We start from the raw sequence: 19,867 nt of genomic DNA on the forward strand, positions 1-19,867 counted from the left end.
AACTAACTTGGCTTCTTCTACTCAAAATGAAACGTGGCTGGGAAGAGATGGTAAGTGCTGCTACATATGTTTTCACCACAATAAAAGACAAAAAAATATGGCATTTTCCCCTTCAAACTCAGCACATATGTAGGTTACCAAATGTTTGTTAAATGAAACTTATTAACGGAAAGATACTGTTGTCTTTACCACCTTAAAATATCTATTAAGTCTGGCAAAATAATACATTGTACTTGCTCTACAAATTTATTGAAAAGATTTTTAAGCTGTGTTCCCCACCCTCTTTTGGTGTGCATAACTGGGCTCAGCATCAATCATTAGATTAAAAAGTCTCTGATTACCTTTAATTTCTCTTTTTCCCTTTCAGCTCTTGAAGGCTTCTGCTTCCTTCTCCCCATTTCTCACTTCATGCACTTTTTACTTGCACCGCTGCCACGGGCACTGCTTCCAGCCTAAGCTTTGAGTTACTGTCTTCAGTCTTTCCCACTCCAGTTCTGCCTATGTACCCCATCCAAGACTCAGTCTTTCCCACTCCAATCCCTCCAAAGGGCCTTGTCTACTTACTTCTTCTTAAAACCAGGTTCATGTCATATCACTACTTCCTACCCCATCCCAAGGTGCTTAATGTTTTAAAAAATTCTTCCCTGGCTACCAACTAAAGCTCCAAATGCTTATCCTGGTTCCTCAGCCCCAAACCTACCTTCTTCCCAGTTTTATTTACCATCACTCTCCTATTTCCTCTGATGCTCCCATCAAATTATTCCTGGCCCTTCCCTAAATACGCCCCAGGTTCATGTGTTGGCTAAGACTGCCCCCTTCTATGGGAAATGCCTTTTCATCCATCACAACCTCTAGAAATCCTACCCATCCACAAGGCCATCTACTCTCCTTACCCTGGCTCCCACCCTTGCTTTCTCCCCCATTTCTACACACTTGGTTCTACCTTCTTACGGCAGGAACCTAATTTTACTTTCTATTCAAATATTGGAAACCCTGGTGGCGTAGCGGTTAAGTGCTACAGCTGCTACCCAAAAGGTCAGCAGTTCGAGTCCACCAGGCACTCCTTGGAAACTCTACGGGGCAGTTCTACTCTGTTCTATAGGGTCGCTATGAGTCGGAATCGACTCGATGGCAATGGGTTTGGTTTTCGTATTCGAATATTTGGTATACGACCTAATGCCTCTACTGGAAGCAAGCTACCCATTCTGCAAGTACAACAGGAAATAGCTTAAAGTTAAAACACCAAATTTATTGCATAATATTGAACTATTTGCACACACATAGAAAATAAACATTTCATATAACTGTATATCTTTTTTTAATCTTGTATTATAAAGACTGAAAAACTACCAATTTAGCAATTGGAATAAGTTTAAAAAACAAAAAGAAAAAGCAAAAATCTACAATGCTTCATTGAGATTTGATGCTGTATCACGGTCCATAAATACTTCATTTTATATAAATAAGTCTTTTCTCTAGTTGCTAGGAATTTAAAATTAGGCCAACATGGGTTCTTTGATCATGTAGAACTTTCTTATCCCATGATGAGGAAGGCTGAGCATGTCATTATTTTAGAGATACATATATTTGATTTAAACACAATCCCCCCTGAAATCCCATTGTAAACAAACATTTCAAATCTGATAAACAAACTTCCATAATAAAGAATATCCTTTTTTAAGTCTTAGCAATCAGGGAAGAGGAAAAAAAAGAGGTGAGAAGAAATTTTGCAATTTAAATAGAAATAAAAAAAATAGACGGCATGCATCCACGAGGGGAAGAAGGAGGAACATTCAGTAAAGTAGCAAAGAAGGGGATGAAGCAAAGAAAAGAGGAAAGCAGAGGAAGGGAGGAAAGAGAACAGGAAGAGAAGAAAATAACAGAAGGAACAAAAGAGAAAGTGGTAGGAGACACAAGGTGATAGGGAAAGTGACAAGAAATTTATCGTTTCTAATTTTCTTGGAGAAGATAGAGACTCTTAAAAAATCAATGCAACTTGCTCCAAAAGAGAGATAAAGGAAGGGGTGGAGGAGCCTGTCGCTTTACCTTACTGTCAAAGGGACACAGCCGAGCAACAAAACACAACTTGGCTCAGCTGCAACTCTAAACTGCTCTGCACGTCTTTAAGGAGGTCCAGGAGCTAGGCATAGGCAGAGGAAGATTAGCTTTCCCTCAAGAACCCTTTAAAAAAAAAAAAAAAAAACGAAAAACCAAGTTGTGTTCATAAAGGCTCCTATAAATTCTCCAAAGTTCAACTAAAATACTGGACCCAGACTCAGTCTTTTGGAAGTGGAGGTTCTGAAATAGTCCTTGCCGCCTCTGGGTTAGAGAAGGGCTGCAACAAGCCAGGCCATTTCCAAGGCTGCAGAGAGCAGAAATTCTGCATGCGCAGTAGGAAGGGACGGATCAGTCAGAATCATCCTTGCTGAGGAGTAAGAAGTCAAGAGGAGGGCAAGGAAGCACTGTGAGGCCAGGTCAGGGCTGGGCAATGAGAGCTTGGGGAACCACTGCCATTTCATCCAGCAGAGTGCAACATATTCACAAGTGCAAAGAACACTGGGCAGTTGGTTACAAAACAAAAAAACAAACAACTCCCATACAAGAGCCAATTTTTCACCCCATCCACAACGCCTGATTTTTCCCAAAGGTTGTTCACTGCTTACGACCCCAGAAACCACCATCAACCAGGCTCAGGATTCAAAAGTCCCAACCTACTTCTACAATAAAAAAATAGAAATCACTCCCCAGATTTTCTGTATAGGCGTCAATGCAGACACTGAGGAAGGAAGGGAAATCCAGGGCAAGCTGGGGAACCTCAGGCCAAACTGAACCCCTCATAGTTGTCAAGGGCCTGGGTCAGCCGAGCGTTCAGAATCTCTTTGCTGCTGTACTTGGGAAGGTCAAGAAGGTTGTAGCAAGTGTGGGCCACGGGCAAGTACTCCTCCCCGCTGGCTGTGGACTGGATGACAATCTGCAGGCTCGCCATGCCATAGATGGGAATCCTGTCGCTGCCCGTCAGGAACACTGGCAAGAAATAGAGACAGCATTAACAGCTAAGCAAAGGGGAGGTGTTCTCCACTGTCCCCCTAGGAACAGATAGGAATGAGTGACACCCTGTGGCTCACATGAGAAGTACAATTACTTTTGTGTGTCAATATATATTCAATGGAATGACGCTCAAAATGTTCTCAAATCAAAAATGCCTTCAATCAATTCTTGCCCTCATAAATTTTATGAGCTTTCAAAGCCTTGTTTTATGAAACCAACAAGGAAAGGAATTACTGAGACACAAGAAAAGAGGGGCTGACCTAAGGGGAAAACTAGGAAGAAGACCAATAGCTATAAGATATCAAGGCCTCGTTTGATGCTTGCACCATCAAACTGAATTCCCAACTGGGGGGCTATTTGTGCTCCTTTCCCCATCTCTCCCTTTTTTTAAACCAGAAGAGCTGATGTTGACACTGTATTACACATTTCACTCTTGTGACATGCACTGTGACTTGACAAAAAAAAAAAAAAAAGCCTATCTATTTTTCCATTTTCTAGTGCTAGGTAACATTCCACTGTTGAACTGCTAGAAATTACTACAATGAAGTCATGAGAGACATGGCACTTTCCAATAACCTGTCACTATCTAAGCCTACCACATGTGAACATTCTAGCCAAAATCTCTAGAGTTAATAAAAAATCTCCATAAATCTAATGATTTCAGGATTGGGGAAAAAAAAAAAATGACTTCTAGGGAAATCCCCAACAACAGGAGCTGGCTTCTCTGAATTAACTGCCACAGCCCTACAGGCTCATTTGGCAGATCCTGACCTGTCATTCCATTCATAAGCCACAGCTTCTCAGTAGCCCATGTGACTAGACAGAGGGGGAGTGGGGTTCTTTTTCACAGGAATTCTTATGTTGGATCTGCACTTCCTCTTATCTCTGTTCCATGTAAGTGGTAGCATCTAGGCGTAAGTCTTGCATTAATATTAATATATGTTCTGTCTTATAAAGCAGAACAGGCTGCTTTTCAAGTCCTGTTTGATGGTTTTCTATGGTTAAAAATTCGACACTACTCACTGGCTAATTTCGACCCTGGTTATACACTGACAAAAATAGAGAAAGATTTCAACTATTTTAAAACTAGACTTCATTCTCCTTTCCAAATATATTACCCTTCTCAAATTTTAGCCAGCCAATCATGCCCAGCCGCCACATGGTTCCATTTATATGAAATGTCCAGAACAGGCAAAACCATAGCGACAAAAAGTAGATTCCTGGTTGCCTAAGGCTGGAAGGGTTGGGAGAAAATGGGGAACAAATGTTAATGGGTATGGGGTTCCCTTTTAGAGTGATGGACATACTATAAAATTGACTGTGGTGATGGCTGCACACCTCTGTGAATACACGAAAATCCACTGAATCGTACACTTTAAATGGGTGAATCATATAGTATGTGAATTGTATCTCAGTAAAGCTCTTATAAATCACATCTCCCCAGTTCCATCTGCCGTGGATGCTTTATTTACTATTTTTAAAAGGTTAGAGAGAGAAGGGAAGTTGATCTAAACAATGAGATTTTATAAATGAAACACTTAAAGAAATCACTTACATATAAAATAGTATTTTTAGAGCAACTGAAAACCAGCGAAATACTTCTAATCTTCCTTTCATATAATCCCTCCCTCCTGTTAGGCAACCATATGGATTAACAACATATGTTGTGCCTGAGATTTCACTGAGACAAAAAGTATGACATGTACTTACTTACTTTTTACCATTTTAAAAGAGTAGAACCTACACCATCTTCAAGACTGAAATGTGGAGAAATACCAAGTAGAGATTACCGATACGTACAGAGAAACTTCTTCTTCTTTTCCAGCGGAAACTCATGAAATGTTTCCCAAAATAGTCTCACAGTGGGATGTGTAGCTGAGTAATCACCCTTGTAGATGGCAGTCTGTCCAAAAAAGAAAAAAAGGTACTTTACAGAAGAAGAAGAATATAATAGTGGCTTTTTGTGTACCATTTGTATTTGAGACTAAGAAATATGTACTGAAATGCAGGAGGCCTCCAGATCATACTCAACTGGAGTACACTTCGCAAGAGACAGGCTCTGGGCCACCTACCCAGAGCACTGCTGCTTCCCCACAGTTAGGACGGTGCCACCTTTTGTGCTTACCTCTTCTAGTTCCTCCCAGTTGTAGTTGCTGTTTCCCACCATCATGGCCCTCAGTTCTGAGGGCTGAAAGAGCTCAAGTACTTTGCCACCACACACCTTTAGGAAGCCACTGGAGAAGGCTGTGTACCACTCATGAACTGAGATTTGGAAGACGTAATTCACATAAGCATCCACAAATTCCTGCCTGACAAAAACCAGAGAAATGGAGTATATTTAGCTCCAAGTCTTATACAGTTTATGAAGTTACCCTTCTATACCATTATTGTTGAAGAGATCGCGAGTGATAAAAAATGGAATTTCATTAAATTCTCACACCAAGGGGCATCTTAAAACATTATGGAGGATTCATGACTCTCCCACTCTGTGGTCCCCACTTCTCCCCAAACCCTAGGATTCAATCAAGGTGTCCCAGGTGATCTGGGGGTAGGAGAGGCCACGTAGGAATAGGAGAAAGGCAGGGAGGTAGAACCATACGACTGGCTTACCTGAGGAGTCCCAGTTATGGTCCTGTTTCAAACTGTTTAAAAATAAATAAATAAATAAAAGACCTTTCCTGCTTAATAGAAAAAGTCTAAAATATTGGTCCTAGGGGAAATGGGAAGCTCATACACAGCTGGTGGACTTTCCCCACTGTGAACTGGTGGAAATCTCGTACAGCTAGTGGGAATGTCAACTGTGATCTGAGACATAAACACTTGGGTGAACAATTTGTCACATCTAGAAAAGTTGAAAGTGTGAAAAGAATAACTTTGACCCAATTACTCTACTGCCAGGTGGGTAACCCAGACAGACTCTCACATGAGTGCAAAAGAAGACAAGTACAGGGTGTTCACTGTAGCATTTACTTGTAATGTAGAGAAACTGGGGAGAAAAAAACTAAATATCCATTAATATGAGAATGGACAAAGAACAGATAATATAGTCACATAATGGAATTTATAAAGTACAGCTTACTAATTAACTAGATACATGTTTATTAAAATGAATAGATGTCAAGAACGATGTTGAGTGAAAAAGCAAGTACAATAGAATAACATTTACTATATTAAGCTGATTTTAACACTTAAAACAACGCTCTGTATAAGAGTCAGTGGCTCTTCCACTTACAGCTTGTGATCTGGGGGTAAGCTATTTAACCTCTCTGTGCCTCAGTCTCTTCAGCTGTAAAATGGAAATAATAAGAGTACATAACTCATGGGATTGTTGTAAGAATTAAACAAATTAATGCATGAAAAGTGCTTGAAACTGAGTAACTGTTTTGTAAGTTTTGGCTACTATTACCATACCGTTTATGGGTGTGAGATTTTGTTTCTGGATATGAAATGAGTAAGTGCTCAGTTTTAAAAATAAAGGCCATTAATGCAAAAGGATCTTTATCTTAATACGCACGTTTATTATAAAAGTATAAAAACATGAAAGAATGCAAATCAAATTCCTAAGAATTCTGTCTGGGTAAGAAAGGGGGCTGGAAGAAGTGAATGGGACTAGGGGAGGGGTGAGATACAAAGAGAACTTTAATGGTATTGGTAACCTTTTTTCTTTTATTAAAAAATATAAAGCAAATATCTCTTTATCTGGATGACAGATACAGTTATGTCCATCATATTCTTTTTTGTACTTTTCTCCATTTTAGCTTTTTTTCAAATTAAAAAAAATTGACATTATGAAGACAGGTCCTTTCCACCTACCAACTTCTGTAATAATACTTCATAAAACTGGACTTGAACATCTTGACTATCCTCCAAGGGGATACTTTTTAAAAGGTCACCATCCACACTAATCAAGAGGTGGTATATAACACAATGGATAAGCACATGGGCTCTAGAGCTGGGCAGACAGGTTCAAATCCAGGCTCTGCCACTGATTTTCCATTGCCACGGAGCTGATTCCAACTGAGCAGATTTGCCCTGTAGGGTTTCCAAGGAGCAGCTGGTGGATTCGAACTACTCACTTTTTGGTTAGCAGCTGTAGCACTTAACCACTGTACCACAAGGGCCCTCTGCCACTGTATATCAGCTACTAAACCTCTCTTTTTTCACCTTTAAAATGAGTTAAGTGTTCATTTAAAAAAAAAAAAAACATTAATGTGAAAAGATTCTTATACATCTTGACCACTGATGCTGGAAGTTTCTCACAGTGCAAATGATGCACTACATTCCTGAAACCCATTAGCCAAAGCCAACGATATTTTTCTGGTATACCTGTCCAGAGAAGCACCATCAACATGCTCTTTTGATTACAGACTCTAATCTCTGTGTCAATTAGCATTGCTTTCAGGACATTCTTTACTAACGACCGCTAACCATTACAAAGTGTTTATTAGGTGCCAACCACTGCAATAAGTTCTTGGATATATATTATCGCAGTTAATACTCAAAACTAACCCTCTGAGTGAATCTTATGGTATGAGAATTATATTCTAATATACATAAACACACAAAAAATCTATTAATAAAAAACAACCATTTGGAGTTGGTATCATCATTATTCCAGTTTCAGAACTGAGTCTGGGACAAACAACTAGTGCAAGGGCAGTGGCAGAAATGGAGCCCAGGTGTTTGAATACAGAACCTGTGCCCTCAACCACCTCACCAAGGGCCCTCCCTTCCCCTTACCTTACTTATTTTAATTTCTAATGTAATGGCTACATGAGAAGTTACAGTATCCCAAGACAAAGACTTCATAACACAGTAATTCATCTACACTATTCACAAATATGTTTTATTGCATCCCCAGTTATATACTTGATTCCATAAGCCCACAAAATGAGGCAACTCTTATTCAATCGATATGATTTTTAAACACACACATTTAAAGGAGTAGGTAACACATGCATTGCCAATTATTTTTAGCAGTCTGCATCCAAGCCATTGCAGTAAAAGTTATTTAAAAAGTAGCTTAGCTCGTCAGGTTGATTCTGAAATTTATATAGAAAGGCAAAGGCACTAGAGTAGCCAAAACGATTCTGAACTAGAAGAACAAAGTTGGAGGACTTACAGTACATGATTTCAAAACATACTATAAAGCTATAGAAATCAAGTATGGTATGGTGAAAGGATAGACACATAAATCAATGGAAGAGAACAGAGTGTAGAAATAGGCCCACATACTTATGGTCAAGTGATTTTCGACAAAGATGCAAAGGCAACTCACTGCAGAAAGGATAGCGTTTTCAAAAATGGCCCTGGATTGATAGGACATCCATACGTAAAAAAAATGAAGCTTGGCCCATACCTCCTGTTATGGACTGAATGTGTCTCTCAAATGTGTGTCAACTTGGCTGGGCCATGATTCCCAGTATCGTGTGACTGTCCACCATGTGGTGATCTGACACGATTATCCTATGTGTTGTAAATCTTATGATGTTAACGAGGCAGGATTAGAGGCAGTTATGTTAATAAGGTAGGATTCAATCTACAGGATTAGGTTGTATCTTAAGTCAATCTCTTTTGAGATATAAAAGAGAGACTCCAGCAGAGAGGAAAGGGACCTCCTACCACCAAGAATGAAGAGCCAGGAGGAAGCCCATCCTTTGAACCCCGGGACCTTGAGCTGAGAAGCTCCTAGACCAGGAGAAGACTGATGACAAGGACCTTCCCCTACAGCTGACAGAGAGAGAGAGAGAGCATTCCCCTGAAGTTGGCATCCTAAATTTGGATTTCTAACCTCCTAGCTTGTGAGAGAATAAATTTCTCTTTGTTTAAGCCATCTACTTGTGGTATTTCTGTTCTAGCAGCACTAGATAACTAAGACACCTCCTACACATACTAACTCAATATGAGCCATAGACCTAAACGTAAAACCTAAAATTACAAAACTTCTAAAAAAATTTTTTTGTGGCTTTTGGCAAAGATTTCTTAGGTATGACACCAAAAGCACAACCCATAAAAGAAAAATACTAATAAAACAGCCTTCATCAAAATTAAAATTTTCTATTCTTTGGAGACACTGTTAAAAAAATGAAAAGCGGGACTAGTAAAAAATATTTGTAAAACACACATCGGATAAAGGATTTGTATCCATAATACAAAAAGAACACTTAAAACTCATTAAGAAAACAAAAAACTCAGTTTGGAAATGGGCAAAAAGAGGTGATCACACACTTCATCAATGAAGACATTAAAAAAATGTATTCATTCCGTCAGTGAAGACATACAGATGGAAAATAAGCACGAGAAGATACTATCATTAGTCATTAAGGATACCACTATCCAGCTATCAGAATAGAAAAGACAACACCAAATGGTGGTGAGGATGAGAAGCAACTGCCAACTCGCCCTCATAGCTGGTGAGAAAGCAGAATGGTGGAAAACAGCTTGGCAGTTTCTTTTAAAGTTAAACATATACTTACTATATGACCCAACATTCCCACTTCAAGAGAAATAAGAACTTATATTTACACAAAATCTGTAGATGGATTTCACAGTGGCATCATTCATAATCATCAAATACCAGGAACACCCCAAATGGCAGTATCACTTAACAATAAAAAGGGATGAACAACTAATATACACAACAACATGAATGAATCTCAAATGCTTTATGCTAAGTGAAAAAGTTATACTCAAAAGGCTAAATATATATGATTCCATTTATATGATATTTTGGAGAAAAAGAATTACTGAGACAGAAAATAGATCAGTAGTCGCCAGGACAGGGAATAAGGGAGGGTCATGAAGGAATCTTTGGGTGATGGAACTGTTCTGTATCTTTGTTACTACAGTGGTTATTACACGGCCGTATTGTCTGTCAAAATACACTGAAAAGGGTGAATTTTTAAAAAAAATTTATTTATTGTGCTTTAGGTGAAAGTTCACAAATCAAGTCAATCTCTCACACAAAAATCCATACACACCCCGCTGTACACTCCCAGCTGCTCTCCCCTTAATGAGACAGCACATTTCTCCTCTCCACCCTGTATTCCCTGCGTCCATTCAACCAGCTCCTGTCCCCCTTTTCCTTCTCATCTCACCACCAGTCAGGAGTTGCTCACATAGTCTCATGTGCCTACTTGAGCCATGAAGTTCACTCCTCACCAGCACCACTGTCTATCTTATAGTCCAGGACAATCCCTGTCTGTAGAGTTGGTTTTGGGAATGCTTCCAATCTTGGGCTATCAAAGGGTCTGGAGACCATGACCGTCAGGGCCCTCCAGTCTCAGTCAGACCATTAAGCCTGGTGTTTTTACAGGAATTTAAGATCTGCATCCCACTGATCTCCTGCTTGATCAGGGATTCTCTGTTGTGTTCCCTGTCAGAGCAGTCATTGGTGATAGCCGGGCACCATCTAGTTCTTCTGGTCTCAGGCTGATGGAGCCTCTGGTTTATGTGGCCCTTTCTGTCTCTTGGGCTCATATTTACCTTATGTCTTTGGTGTTCTTTATTCTCCTTCACTCCAGGTGGGCTGAGACCAATTTATGCATCTTAGATGGCTACTTGGTGGCATTTAAGACCAAAAACGGTGAACTTTACTGTACATAAGTTATGCCTAAATAAAACTGGCTTTAGAAAAAGTAGCCTAGCTTAACACCAAGTTTCAAGATCTTTTAAGATGGGAACACAAAAATCCTGAAAGATGAGGATATACTGGTTGTCTCAGGCAAGTTAAGCTAGTCAGATGGATAAAATGGATAGTCAAGTGGATAGTCACCCTCTACGATACATGGGTGTAGTAGTCAGAAGACCTGGGTTCTGCCCATGATTCTGCCCATCAAGTGAATACATTCAGTAACAGGCTACTCATTTCACTTTCTTTTTCTGCTTATAAGCTTCTTATCTGTATAATGAGAAAAACCATTCCTAACTTCAAGGTGGTTTAACCATCAAAAGAGATGAAATATATAATACATGTATAATATATAGAACATAGGCTATGTACACTGCCAGCCAATCTTTACATCAAATTCAGTCAAAGCTAAGATTGAAATTTATTTAACGATAAAACGCATTCATTGCAAAAGGTAACGGAAAAAAAGCTAAGATATTTGATAATGGGAATACGTGGAACCTTGTAAATAGTTACTTTCTTTGGGGAAGGGGACAAAGATGTTCTTTTCTAAGAGAGGATATTACTTTAGGTTATCATAGTGTACTAATAAATGCAATTATTGTACAAAAATTATAACATTTATCAAGTACTTACTATGTGTCAGCACTACTGAAATGCTTTACAAATGTTAACAAACAACATTTGCAAGAACCAATAGATGGCACCAAATGTACATTGGAAAGTTATAATTTCTTAAGATTCACAGTGCTTAATGGAAAAGCTTCATCAAGTCCCAATTCAGGGTAAGAAAAGCAGTTTAAATCAATAATGCTGAATTTGGAAACATTCCTGAGGATTCTCTGGAAAGATCATTTGTCTTTCATAAGGCTGTAATTTGGGTTTAAAAAACAAGATAAGGAAATAAAATTTCTGTGCGCTTGCTATTAGAGAACAAGAGTGCACGATTTAAGACGGTTTTTTATATTCTCAAGTATAAATTACAGGCAAGAACCACTGAGCAGATGCTGAGCTACGGAGTGCCTTGGGGAAACTGATGAGTGTACATGTGTGTCTGTTTGTCCCCACTGAGGTGCAGTACTATACATCCTTCACCCTTGTCCTGGGCCCCATGCTTTAGAGGGCCCTACTTTTCCTTGCACTTCCACCAGCTTCACTTCTCCCTAAAGGCCAAGAAGTCTTCAGGACTTTCTAGAATGCATTCCAGGATACCTGAAATTCCCTACCCAAAGGACTCCAAAACCATTTCCAACGTTCAGCCTGCTGTGAGACCTTGCCACGAGCGTGTACATCTCTAGATGTGGGAAATGGACAAGGAGAACAGTTGGGTGGGAGATGGGTACAGAGCTTGGGTACGCAAGCTTCCCTGTCTACACATGTACCCTAACACCTCTACTTCCTGGAGAGAAACTCAGAGTAATCTGAGATGTGATCAAATCAGACTCCACGGGATAAGCCAGAGACACAATACCAAGGCAGACCAACCCCAGCTATGGGGAGATGCAAACGAGGGGAAGACAGATGTCTGGGTACGAGTGGTGAACAAAGTGAAAACAGGCTGCAGTCAGACATGCAGCTCCCAAGAAAATGTTCATACACAAATGTTCATAGAGGCACTATTCACAATAACTGAAAGGTAGAATCCAACAAATGTCCACCAACAGATGAATAAATAAACAAAATATTTTATGTCCACACAATGGAATTCAGCCATAGAAAGGAATTAAGTACTGATACCTGCTAAAACCTGGAAGTATCTTAAACAAGTTATACTAAGTGAAAGAAGCCAGACACAAATGTTTACATATTTTGTTATTCCATTTATATATGACATGCAGAATAGGTAAATCCATGCAGACAGAAGGCAGATTAGTGGCTGCCAGTGTCTGTGGGGAAGGGGCAATGAGGGCTGATTGCTTAATGGATACAGGGTTACCTTTTGGTGTGATAAAGTATTTTGGAACTAGACAGAGGTGAGGGTTACATAATATTGTGAATGCAATAAATGGCACTGAATTGTACACTTGAGAATGCTTGGTTTCTACCTCAATAAGACTTACACTCTAACTGGATTCAAATCCCAGCTCTACCTCCCAGAAGCCATGCACCTTGGGTAATTCAGTTAATCTCCCTGTGATCAGCTTCTCCTCGTCTATAAAAAGGGGATAATAATAGTCCCCCCTTCATTGGTTGTTGTGAAGACTGAGTTAATACACATAAAGCCTGTAGAATGGTGTCTGATACATAATAAGTGCTCAATACATTTCAGCTATTATTATTATTATTATATAAAGGATGAAGACATGGGTTGGAAGCTCAGTCCTCCTTCCCTTCTAAGTTACAAAAGGGAGAAAACAGACAGTATTATGTCCTTAAGCCTATGATTCCTTGTTATCAGAGAAGGACGTGGCCTTTCATTCAGAAACACAGGAGATCAATAAGCTATCTTGTTTTGGTTTCGTCAATATAAAAGCAGGTTTTGATTTCCTCACAAAATGGGTAAAAAAATGTTACTTCAACTTCACATCTGGACATCCTGAATGAGAAAAACAAAGAAGAATAAAATAATTAAGACCTTAAAAAAACACTTGAGAACTCAGATGCCATCTTCTTCCATTTCCCTTCAGAGTTAAAAATTCCCTGAAGCAAAATTAGACTGTTTTATTTGGAGGGATGGAAGGCATCTCTGACCTGTGGCTGATGACATTAGTTGACTAGAGACAACCCTAAGGTAATGGGTTTTAGGACCAGGCCAGTCAAAAGAAAGAATAGGAATTGTATACCACATGAGAAGTCAGATGATTTTTTTAATCATATGATTATCTAAATAGAAGCAAAAAGCAAAAAAAAAAAAATAATAATAAAATCAATATTAATTTCTTCTATCTAGGAATGAAAGAGTCATTTAATGTTTTTCTAGGTCCAGTAAAAGCAAAATTGACTGAAACAGAAATAAGCAGTATAATTATTGGAGGGAAAATTTCAGCAGAAACATGATTATATGCATAGAAAACCTGAGAGAACCAACTGAAAAACCACTAGATTTAATAACTCTAATGAACTGACTGGATATCCATTAAATATACCAAATCCAGTAACTACTGCCAGGCACTAGTAATAATCAAGATATAATGGGAAAACCTCTCTTCATAGTAGCAATAAGGAACCAAAATATTTATAAAAATCTCTAATGAAAAATGTGTGTAACCTACATGGAAAGAAAAAAAAAAGCACCTCACAAAGAAATGTAAAATAAGCCTTTGGATGGTAAGATCGAATATCACAAAAGTACTGATTCTTCCCAGATTACTTGCTGACAGCACAATTCAAATAAAAACTCCAACTGGATTTTGGAAAAAAAATTTAGATTTTTATCTCAGACTAAACCAAAAAACTAAACCCACTGCCGTTGAGTCGGTTCCAACACATAGCAACCCTATAGGACAGAGTAGAACTGCCCCATAGAGTTTCCAACGAGTGCCCGGTGGATTCGAACTGCCGACCTCTTGGTTAGCAGCCATAGCACTTAACCACTACGCCACTACAGACTCAAAAAACACTTTTTTTAATTCAAGAAAATGCAATAAATATTTATTAATTACTGGACACAGAAAGGCTAAGTTTAGAGTGACAGAAGACCCAAAGAAATATTCCACAGACATGATGACACAAAAATTAAAAATTTATGAAGATTTAAACACATACACTACTCCACATCTTCAAAAGCAAACAATAAAATGGGAATAAAATCTGCCATAAATATGGATGGCAATGGGTTACTATTTTAATATAAAGAGTTCATACAAATCATATGAAAATCATTTAGTCCCAATAGAGATTTGTGCAAAGGACATCATCAGAGAATGTCAAAATTAGGAAAAAATGTCTGCCAACACAGTCTGGAGTGGGGAAACATGTTCCTGAAGGGGGCAGCACGAGGTGTACCAGGGCTGTAGCGAGGAGGTCTAGAAAATATCATCTTAAGGATAAGTTCCCAGCCACAGGCTCTAGCCAACAATCTTCTGCTCATGGTAAGACATCACAGTTTTCCAGCTACCAGTGTACCACGGTTGGCCACCCCTTCCACAATACAGGGGCATTTACTATGCCCTTCATAATGTCCAGCAATTTCCACCATTTCCTAACTGGCTTGATCTTGACCCTCTGTTTCCTGAACTACTCATTTGATAGTTCCTCAGGCAGCCATAAAACTCACATGTTAACATCTAGCCGGATACCCTCCCTTTGTTTCTTCAAGGCAGGCCAAACACTCATAAATCATTTTTAATCTATTATAGGCCAAATTTAGTCAACGAAGCACAAAGTAACTGGCAGAAAGAAAATATATTACACACTCAATTGGCTAAGAGCATTTGCAGAAAACTGTAGCATGCTAATGCTTGCTGTCCAAACACGCACAGTTGCCCTCCCTGCCTGAGTGTTTACACTGTGTGCACACACACAGACACATTCACACACGCACACACGCATCACTTTTTTTTTTTTAACAAAAATATTTTGGGTCAATGTCGTATACGGCATATAAAGTAACCCATGTGTGAAAGAAATACAAATGGTAAAAATGAGATATAATTTCTTATTAAATTAGCAAGATTATTTTGAAAAGGAAAGACTACCCAGAGCTTGTAAAGACAAAATAGGTACTCTCAATCTTGATCAACAGATGAATAGATAAATAAAATATGATATATATGTACAATGGAATATTATTCAACCATAACGAGAAAAGAAATTCTGATAATGCTATAACATAGGTGAACTTTAAAAACATTAAGTCAGATACAAAAAGACAAATATTGTATGATCCTACTTGCAAAATATCTAGAAGAGGCATATGATTATTAGTGGTCACCAGGGGCTAAGAGAAGGAGAGAATGGGAGTTACTAAGTTTCTGTTTGGGGTGATGTAAAACCTTTGGAAATGGATGGGGAAACAGCAAAATATGGTGAAACTCAGATCCACATAGGGACAGAGACAGACAGCAAAAAAGACAGAGACAAAAAGTATGCCAAGAGAGACAGACCTACTCCTCATTTACCGGCAATCCCATTATCTGACATTTTGCGCTTACACTAACAGTAAAAAATCTACTATCTGACTATTTTGTGCATTAACAAGGCGGCAGGCATGGTGGCAATGGCTTTGGAGCATTCCCTTCCTTGAGGAAGGTCCCCAGGCGGCCTCCGGGAAGCTGACCTGCACTACCCGGCACTCTCCACTCCCTCCTGCTGGCGAGGGTGCACGCATCCTGCCACGTGGGGTCAGCCTCCAACCTGGCCACCGCCTGTGGGAGGACACACAGGCAGCATCAAGTCAACTGGAGCCTGTTCCAGGTTCCTAGCTTCTATGCACCCTGAGGCCCTGTAGCTCAAAATTGCTGTGGGGTGGGAAGGGAGGAAAGAAAGAAGTGTCGGAGGGGGTGTCTGAAAGAAATATGCAGTTTAATGACATCCCAAAGTGAGGCAAACTGAACCTGAAGCCTCCCCTTGGTGGGGCCGGATGCACAGCCATGCTCCCATTGTCCTTGCAGGAAGCTCCAGAGTCTTGATGACTTGCCAGGCTCTGAAAGCAGAGCAGGCTCTGGGATCCTGAATGCAGGGCTTGCAAGGGTGGGAGTGGAGCCCTGGAGGCAACTCTGTGAGGCAAGCTCTGACCCAGCACAGGAGGAAGGTGAAGTGGTTAAGCTGTGGGCCCTCCAGTCACACAGCCAGGCTTTATCCAGCTTTGTCCCCTCCAAAACTCCTTCTCCACAGAGGAATAATCCGTAACTGGACTCATCACAGTGATGAACACATCAGTATATCTTAGCTGTTATTATTCTATGACCGTGTTTTCTAAATAAAAAAATCAGACGGATGGTCTAAAAAAAAAAAAAAAAATGCTTCATCTTTGTATAACACTGATTTTCACATAACGACCTAGTCTTTGGAACCTAACCACGTCAATACGTGAGGAGTGGGTGTAATTTTATAAAGATACGAAAGAGTTATAAGTCCCTACAACAACCTCCTCAGCTGCAGATCCCATCAGAAACTACCTATGCCTGCACTAGATCACCTTTTCCCCCAGACACACACAGCATCATGATGACTCACTAAAGGATGAAGACAGTCTGAATTTTCCCTTTTTTTTTTTTTTTTTTTTTTATTAAGGCTGCGTGGCTATCCCCAGGGGTAGCTTCTAAGGAGTGATGCCTACGTTATTTAGTCTGAAACCTCATGTAAAAGTTAAGGCCTCCTTTGAAGGCTGACACCATGTATGCACTGATACACATCTATACATACATGTTATAAAAGTGATCATTGAAAGTAGGAGCGAAGAGAAATAACCTGGGCCAAAAAGTTCACTTTACATTTTGTTACAAACTTCTTAATCCAAAAACATTTTCAGACTGTATGGAATTATAAGCCTGCATATATATTTCCTGAAAACAAACCATTTGCTGTTAACAAAAGCACCAATGTTTTACAGATAAAGAAAGGAAACTGCTTTTAGCTCTAAGAGATCTTATCAAGTAAGGGTTTTAATTGCAACATCTACTTGAGACAACATAACCTCCTTATTAGGTTTCTAAAGCCAAGATGATTTCATCACCTGAAGGCGTTTTCTTTGGATGTTCAGTGGCTTCTGCAACATTTCATTTAACCCTGCCACTGTAGCTCACACTGCCCCCAAACTCAAGAGCTTGCTGAAAAGTCTGGTTGATTTATATGACAAAGTCACTGAATGTTGCATTAGATCGCATTGGCATCTAGCCATTTCTAAAAATGGTAAAGGATGGAAGAAGAGGTCTGACAGTTATTCTACCCTTAATGTTTTCAGAAAGGGAGGTTTATGGAACTAGGCCAAGGCAGATCACTTGGTTAGAGGGGATTTTTCCTAGGATCTCTGTTTGGATCCTTGAACTATTACAGTGCAATTTTTCGCTTTTGTGTGGCCTTTCTCGTCACGGTCTTATAACTACCACCCAAGTGATGGGGTGGGACTGTGCAAATAGGGTAACTGTGGCCCACCACAGGGTTTGGTCAGCTTTTGCCATCCTGCTGTGCTTGAAATGAGCCACCCCAGAGGTGGAAAAGAGGATCCTACCACCACCAAAGTAGAACACCCAAGCGTGGAGAGCACGTCCTTTGGAGCTGGGATCCCTGCACTAAGAAGCTCCTGGAACCAGGAGACAGATGGGAGAGAGAGGGAGAAAGAGACAGAGAGCTGTAACCCTGAAGATGATCAAAAGCGATGGCAGGAGAGACTGGCAGGGGACTGTGCAGTGGGCTTCCCGGCTCAGGGAGTGAGAAAGTTGCGTTCCTGGGATGCCTCTGGGGACTTACCGGCAGGGGCTAAAAGAGCTTTGTAATACTTGTCTGAGCAGGGCAGAGGCCTAGGGCCAGAGAGAGGTGTGTCTGTGAGCACAGCTGAAAAGAGGTTGTCCTGATGGAAGAACTGTATCCTGAGTGTTCCTGAGCCTGAACTGTAACCTGTTACTTCCCTAATAAGCCCCATAAGCATGAGTATTGTCTGTCAGTTCTGTGTGGCCACTGCAATGAATTACTGAACCCAGCAGAGAAGTAGAGAGCACCGTTGGAGGGACTATTGGTGTCAGAGTTGGTAAAGATGGCAGAGAGCAGAGGCATGTCTGACCTCCGTCTCGTAGGGAATCAGCCTTGGAATGTTGGTCTTGATTCTCCTTCCCGCTTGTCAGGTTAGGAGGAGGTCAGACACTGCCCCATTCTGTTCTTAGAACTATTTACTGTAATAACCCAATTAAAGGCCAGAGCAAATTAGTTTTAATTTCCCAACATGCTTACAAACAGCACTCAACTTCTCTATGTCTGCAACTTTTTGTATACTTTACACAAAACCTTGCTTTACCCTGTGAAGACTTCCCTCACTCATAGCCTTCCAAGTGGAGACTGCTCATTCTTTCATCTTTCCCATCTTCTAACCACCTACTATATCTTCAAGTCGAGAAGCTCTACCTCTACCCTATATGCTAATGATCTCCAAATCCTCATTTCAAGAGTCTAACTTTTATCCTAATTTATATAGTTTCTTTAAGAATGCACATTTTCCCTGTCCTAGTTTTTTGCTTTATTTCACCCCTTCCTTCTTTGTGGTTCTTGCTGTAAGTAACCTCAAGTTCACCAGTGATTAAGGTGACGTAAGTAACTAAGCAAATAAAATATTCATACAAAGTCTCCACTCTTGAGATACATGTGAATTTCTAACTCCAAACGTAACAGTCTAGATATCATACAAAACCAAAAAAACCAAACCCAGCGCTGTTGAGTCAATTTCGACTCATAGTGACCCTATAGGACAGAGTAGAACTGTCCCATAGAGTTTCCAAGGAGCGCCTGTTGGATTTCAACTGCCGACCCTTCGGTTAGCAGCCGTAGCACTTAACCACTATGGCACCAGGGTTTCCGGATTATCATACAGACACTTCAAATCAACATACCCAAAATGGAACTCCTTTTCCTTCAAACCTGCTCTGTAGACTGTTTCCTCTCAGTCAGGTGTCAAAATCAGAAATCTTGCTCACACCACCCATATATAATCAGACACTAGTGCCTGCTGATTAGACAATTAACACATAGACAACTCTATTCCCACGATCTTCATTCTGGCCTCACCACTTTCACTCTTCCCCTGAGCCTCCTGATGGAGCTTCCTAAACATAAGTCTATTTCCATACGGCGGCCGAATTATCTTTCTAAAACAATGATCAACCATTTCCTCATCCAAGTTCTACTCAAGGGCTTGACAACCTCCACAAACCCAGCCTCCATCCATATGCGAACCCCTACCCCATAAATGCTCATCACTCTCTGAGAGTCCTGACTCACATTATTCCCTGTGCCTAAAATGTTTCTCCCACTTTCATTCTTCAATGTCCAGTAAAAGTATCCTAGCCTTTCCCCTGGTTCCATGATACCTGGCCTATAACTCTCTCATGTTCACCATAATCTATCGCAGTCATTCACTTATACTGGCACTTCCCATCCAATCTTGAGCTTCTCAAGGTTAGAGGTTATTCACCTCCCACACCAGCAACATGCCTGGCACACAGTAGGCACTCAGTGTCTGTAAATGAATTCACTAATATGCAGATTACCAGCAATCTCACTCATAATTTAATACAAAAGTAAGCAAAATTGAGATTTTTC

At 40.1% G+C, this 19,867-nt stretch overlaps 1 protein-coding gene across 5 annotated transcripts in view; it reads right to left on the reverse strand.

Moving 5' to 3' along the window:
* Positions 1-1,257: 1,257 nt before the first annotated feature.
* The window catches only part of HERC3 (HECT and RLD domain containing E3 ubiquitin protein ligase 3), a 115,711-nt gene continuing 97,101 nt past the window's right edge, over positions 1,258-19,867 (reverse strand). For 2 of the 5 annotated variants that reach the window (XM_049885738.1, XM_049885736.1), the window contains 3 exons: positions 5,174-5,357; positions 4,849-4,951; positions 1,259-3,024 (listed from right to left, as the gene is read on the reverse strand). In XM_049885738.1, coding sequence (XP_049741695.1) covers positions 2,816-3,024; positions 4,849-4,951; positions 5,174-5,357 — 496 coding nt within the window. In that variant the 3' untranslated portion in view covers positions 1,259-2,815. The other 3 variants (XM_049885737.1, XM_049885740.1, XM_049885739.1) reach the window with 3 other exon arrangements.

Source organism: Elephas maximus, chromosome 5, assembly GCF_024166365.1.
Source record: "Elephas maximus indicus isolate mEleMax1 chromosome 5, mEleMax1 primary haplotype, whole genome shotgun sequence".
NCBI classification, from domain to species: domain Eukaryota; kingdom Metazoa; phylum Chordata; class Mammalia; order Proboscidea; family Elephantidae; genus Elephas; species Elephas maximus.